Source organism: Notothenia rossii (genome assembly GCF_949606895.1).
Source record: "Notothenia rossii genome assembly, chromosome: 1".
Taxonomy (NCBI): domain Eukaryota; kingdom Metazoa; phylum Chordata; class Actinopteri; order Perciformes; family Nototheniidae; genus Notothenia; species Notothenia rossii.
Genome location: NC_136912.1, coordinates 7317306 through 7323493, shown reverse-complemented (window position 1 = coordinate 7323493; position 6188 = coordinate 7317306). Strand labels below are relative to the sequence as shown.

At 37.6% G+C, this 6188-nt stretch overlaps 1 protein-coding gene across 1 annotated transcript; it reads right to left on the bottom strand.

Moving 5' to 3' along the window:
- Positions 1-936: 936 nt before the first annotated feature.
- Positions 937-5575, bottom strand: LOC307032308 (uncharacterized protein). The gene is made up of 5 exons (XM_079670187.1): positions 5522-5575; positions 4424-4498; positions 3466-3547; positions 2883-3034; positions 937-1925 (listed from the first exon to the last, which is right to left on the bottom strand). The coding sequence occupies exons 4-5, from the start codon at positions 3032-3034 to the stop codon at positions 1190-1192; spliced, it is 888 nt and encodes a 295-aa protein (XP_079526313.1). The 5' UTR covers positions 3466-3547; positions 4424-4498; positions 5522-5575; the 3' UTR covers positions 937-1189.
- Positions 5576-6188: the final 613 nt, after the last annotated feature.

The window sequence follows — 6188 nt, the reverse complement described above, 5'->3', positions numbered from 1 at the left end:
ACTTTGTCTTTGGGGTAATCTGGTCGGAGTTTGGCAATATCTACGTTTTTTGGAGTAAAACTGAGCTAAAAAAATACTGAAAGCAGTTGCTATATTTCTGCAGGTTTTAAGTTGCTATAGGCATACTGAGACAAAAGGGTGTATTGTTTAAAATGTAATACAGTACCAACTACCAGAACAGCTTTGTTTAGTATTCTCTTGCAGTTTGTTTAGAAGTTAATATTTAATAAAGTTAGACTGAAGCACTCCTTTGGCACCAGTCAATTCTAAAATGAAATACAGAGTCAAACCCCAGGTCAAATATGTTAGAGGCTCTTGAACAAGTTGCAATCTCATATACAGCGAGACAACTACTAGCAAAGGTTCTTTTCTAACTCAGCGTTAAGTAATAAGAAAGTAAAAAGCATCATTCTGTTTCAGTGAATTTGACTCTTTTATCCAAGTTGAATTGTTCAAATAGAAAGCATTGAGAACTACTTAAATGTAAATGCATTTTTTAAATTACATTACATTTTGAGAGTTATAGCAGTGTATGTGTATATATAGAGTTTATATTTTAGCTCATGCTCGGTTCTCCTCACCTCCTCCTCCTCTTCTGCAGCTGATTCATTTTCATACCTCATTTCATTTCCATCCCTCCCCTCTACCTCCTGGCTCCATTGTCTCTTTTCTCTTCTTTCTTAGCACCTGGATATTTAGCACTTTACATTTAACTTAGCTGACGCTTTTATCCGAAGCACCTTGCAACAAACCATGAAGATAAACAATCAGAATAACAAGAGACGTGCATATACTGAAGCTTCAAATAAGACCACCCAAAGGAGACATTGCATTAGTTTGAATTGAGCGGAACCTAATTGTACCTAAACCAAACATTCGGTTTGAATTGGTCTTTATTTTTAGCAAGAAACATGAAACAATCATTTCAAAGAGAGAAAAGATGATTTATTAGAGAGATCAGAAATATAGCAGTATAGCAACACAATACATAGATGAAGAGGCTTTTAGTTCTGCCTGTTGCCTTGACTCCTCTCTCCTCACGTCTCTTCCTTGCCTCCTCCACTCACATCTCCTGTGGGCGCTACATAAATGCAAGATAATGCAAAGAAAGGAATCTACTATTTGAAGACTGAGAAATGGAAAGAGCCCTTAGTCTTGTTAAGTCAAAAAGGGTCTATTCTACTCAAGGTTAACGCCCTTTATTTGATTTGTTGCCACGCTTTCCTCCGCTTATCTTCCAGCCTCCACTGTCTCCCCTTTGTGAGGAGGAACCCCCTTTGCCTTGTTGAGGCTGTTTGACTTGAGAGGAAGGCTGGTTTTGGCTGGGACCAGGCTCGTTTTCATATGAAATACATTCGTGTGCAACTTGATTACCATTGTCACAACTGATGCACACCATCCATCCTTTAGGTTTCCAGCAACGGAACACGTGGTCTAGACCGATTTTAGCATTGTTGACCTTGTGATTCCCGAGGAGCTTAAGGGCCTCTCTCCGTATCTCATAAGGAATTGTTGGTGGATCTTTTGGTTGGAATACTTGAGAAAACACAACAGCGTAACGACGCCATTGACGTATAATATTGATCTTATTGAGGATGGTTCTGGAATGATCTGTCTTTAAACAAATTCCCGGACATGGGGAGGCAAAAACATAGAAAAGCAACATATCTTTTTTATTCTCTCCTTTGAACAAGTCTTTTAACTTTTCCAGAACAAGAAACTCTACGTGTTTATCAGACGATGTTGGTAATTTGGCTGCAACCACCCTCTTCCCGACGTACACCTTGTCTTCTCTGTACTTATTCTTCACTTCTGTAGCAGGATCACTTAATTTCAAGATTGTTTCTAGTGTGTTACCAGGATGTATTTCCTCTTCTGGGATGCTTACAGCCACACTGAACATTCCCCCATCCTCGGGTATGTACCTGTCAAAGGAAAAACATCCCATCATGTATCATAGATCTTTCAGCATAACACAAAATGTACTGCTGTTTGATACATGCATGTTTAAAGCAGTAACCTAGATGATCCACTAGGTGGCCCCAGTCACTCTGTGGAGATGCAGACTTTCTTAAGCTCTGTCCTGCAAAAGGCTCTAAAGTGGATTTTAAGTTCATTTCCAATTATGTCACCCTTAAATGAATAAATGAATGCATGCATGGATTTCTTAACTTTGTCTTTGGGGTATTCTGGTCGGAGTTTGGCAATATCTACGTTTTTTGGAGTAAAACTGAGCTAAAATAATACTGAAAGCAGTTGCTATATTTCTGCAGGTTTTAAGTTGCTATAGGCATACTGAGACGAAAGGGTGTATTGTTTAAAATGTAATACAGTACCAACTACCAGAACAGCTTTGTTTAGTATTCTCTTGCAGTGTGTTTATAGTAAGTTCATATTGAATACAGTTAGACAGAAGCACTCCTTTGGCACCAGAGTTAAATCCAGGCCAAGTATGTTAGAGGCTCTTGAACAAGTTGCAAGAAAAAGAAAAATGTCAGACTTGACATGACAATGAAGTCTTATCATATCGTATTAACGTCGATAAAAGCCGTACCTTACTCCTGGCACCTTTTTTATATATAAAAGGAAATTATCTGGATCAGCCCTCCGGCTTGATGTTTTATTTTTTTAATTAGAAACACATTTTCATAGCCGAGGTACCTGCATGTTTGCAGTTTCTGTGTTTATACACTAATTACAGATCCAGACACATTCTTTGCACTCCTCTTCATGTCAGGGAACCATAATATGATGATATTACCATCTTCCTTTATAAGTGCTTTCTATTCATCGTAACAACATCCTGCATAGCACAGCCCATTGCTTTGTCTCGAAGAAGTAATAACAGTGACTTTCAGCGAAAGATTCAGAAAGCGACTCACATTGACTTGATTTGAGATACATATGAGGCAAGTGTTTCCAGGTCCACAGAGTTCGCCCTGTTCACAGAGTTCGCCCTGTCCACACCGTCCGCCCTGTCTCCAGCAGACAGGAGGACGGTCAGCATCACTGCCATCCAGTACAGGCCAGCCATCTGCACACAGATCAGCTCTATTAGTGTGTTTAACAAACACTATCATTTTTTATAGTCTGTTTGCCAGCTCATAGACTCTTATTGTGAACCTGGACATAATTATTAGTTTTATGTTAAAAATGTTAAGTACGGATCCCCAGCACAAAAAAACTGCTTCATGCTAATTTGCAGATGTTGGATAATTTGCACAATTGGCATAAATTGCATTAATTAACATATGCAGAAAATAGTTCTAAAAATGCATGGCCAATTTGGAGAATTTAGGACTGGCTTTGTGGGTTAGAATCAGTCTCTAAATGAACCTCTCTTTAAAACATAAGCCAACATTGTATATTAACTAAAGTATAAACACTTTGGTGAAAACATTGGCTCTGACTAAATCACTAAATGCAAAGAATAAAGCTAAATACAGCCAAGTGAAAATCTTTTACCTTCTTTGTTAGAGAATGAGATATCTGTGAGATTCTCTCTAGTTCTTCTGTTGTCTTCTCTGTGCTGGGAGTGAAGGTGCCACTGCAGAGAATACAGTAAGAAGAAACATTAGTTTTTATAAAGAAACGGGGAGCTATTGCCAAACCTTTGAGTGACACATGCCCTTATTTGACAAAGATTTAAGAGAGACATTCTGCTGAATCATCTGAGACATTTGTGACAGCCTTCTCTGAACAGGCCTCAGATCAGCTGATTTTACAAACATACGTATACTGTCAGCTGGTGGCCATCAGTAAGTCTCCGTCTCCTGGTTTCCACCCTGTTTGAGTTACACTACATTTCGCTCTCAGTAATGTAAACAAATATTTTTAACAACTTCTGTGCTCCCCCTTTTGAGATGAAGTCTCCGCTTGGTGGTCCTTTGGCCCAGTGCCGCTACTCCCGTGACAATTGAGTTTTAAAGCTTGAACTGCAGAGGTGGAAGAAGCACTCAGATCTTGTGCTTAAGTAAAAGTATAAATACCACAGTTCAGGAATACTCTGTTACAATTAAAATCCCTGTATTCAAAATGTTACTCAACTAAAAATATAATATTATTGGCATCAAAATATACTTAAAGTACCAAAATTAAAAGTACTCATTATTTGCATACATTGACCTTAATGTGATGTATAAATATATTGAAACTGGATACTGGTTACTTTATTAATATATGTTTTTGTTGCTTTTGATTCGTCGTAGCAACAGCCCCCATATCGCAACTTTCAATGAAAGATTCTGAATTTGAAATGTACTTTAGTAACATTTTGATACATTTAGATGTTCCACTTTTTCCTGACTTCACAGAACAAATAATGAATCCTAAAAAATCCTTGGATCATTAATAATTAAACAAGATAAATATAATCACCAGCTACCGTCCATTGTGCCCTGACATGATATCATTCATGGTTTACCTGCTTTGCTGGATAAAGTTGTTTGACAGATGCTCTGTAGAAGTGTTCTTCTCAGTGTTTGAAGGGAGGATGCTTCTGCAGTGATCAGTTGGAGGGAATGAACATATTATATAGAAGACGGTGAAAACATGGCCAAACCCCTCAACCCCTCATCATACCCTTATTTGAACATATCTTTCAAAATGTAAAAGAGGAAGATTAGAAAAAGGGATGAGATGTGGTATCAGCATGATTTGAACTATTCATTAGAGGTCATGGAGTTGCATTGAGGTATACAATAATGTAAAGTAAAAGTAGAAATACCACAGTTCAGGAATACTCAGTTACAATTAAAATCCCTGTATTCAAAATGTTACTCAACTAAAAATATAATATTATTGGCATCAAAATATACTTAAAGTACAAGTACTCATTTTTTACATACATTGTCCATAATGTCATCTATATATATTGAAGAAAGCCTTTTTGGTTTTGCAATAATGAATTGTTACTGTGTTGTGAAGTCTTGAATGCTGCAAGCCTGTACCTTTTTAAAAATGGGATGTATTGTGTTTTTAAATATCATATTGCTGCCTGACTCACATTGTTAATCATGTGACTCAGAATTTAAGCTTCTTCCTTCGGGCCGGAGGTTACTTGTCCCAAGGAGTAGAACGAAGCGGTATAAAAACAGTTTTATCCCAGCAGCTATTGCACAAATTAACAAATCATAGGAGTGTCACACAGATGCCTATCTTTATTAATTTAATTGTGAATTTTGAATGTCCATGTTTGTACTAGTGTTTTCCTTCTTAAAATGTTTTTAAAATATTTTGAGATTTGGTTGAGCATCGTATACTTGTACTTTTACTAGTCCTTTTATTAGAGATGTGTCTGTTGTTCGTGTTTGTTTTTAGTGTCAGGGTGGATCCCTTGTCTTTTTCTCTCCAAACAGAATCTACCTACGGGTACAAATAAAGAACCTGAACCTGACATTTATTTCCCTAGAATATCCTCTCTTTCAGAATCAGCTTGTATCTAAAGCAGACTAACAACCCAGCTCTCGGTTATAGGATAAGTTCAAACATTTTCTAGTGTCTTCTCCCTTGTTTCTTTTACCTGTCTGTCGGAGAGAGATGTCTGATGGATGCTCCAAAGCTGCTTCTTCTTCTTCTTCTTTGCTCAGAGTGTGAAGTCGGTCTGAACTAACATCATTTATAGGAGAGGGCGAGCATGGCCACACCTTGAAACATCAGCTCCACCTTATCTTTGTATTCAAATTATCTTAACTTTATTGAGAGATTCAATCTAGGAACAAGAGAATCTGTCTATCCGTCTATTCCCTCTTTTAGCTCTGTTATCTGTGCCTTTAGCTGCTACATCTTAGTTACTTCTCTTCTCTCTGTGTCCATCAGCTGTTGGGTGTTGAGCTGGTAGCGCACAGTGGCTTTATCAGAGCCTATTTGAAGAAAACATTGATAATTAACCTCATCTGGCAAACACATTTCATACATTTATAATTGTTAATTTATGCTGTAGCTAACTTGCTGCAGTGAATACAGTCAGGGGGTAGGAACAGGCTTAAAGAGAGGCGTGAGATGGCATCAACGCAAACCTCAAAGTGAATTACCTCATAGCTCTTCTGTATTTCAAAGATAAAGATTTTACAGAAGTGTCTCTGTAAACAATGAGATAGCAAGTAACAGCAGACAGTGCAGCACACATTTCTAAAGAAAGACAAATACATGAAAAAAACATTTAGCTTAAAGTTCAGGAGGCTCCATAA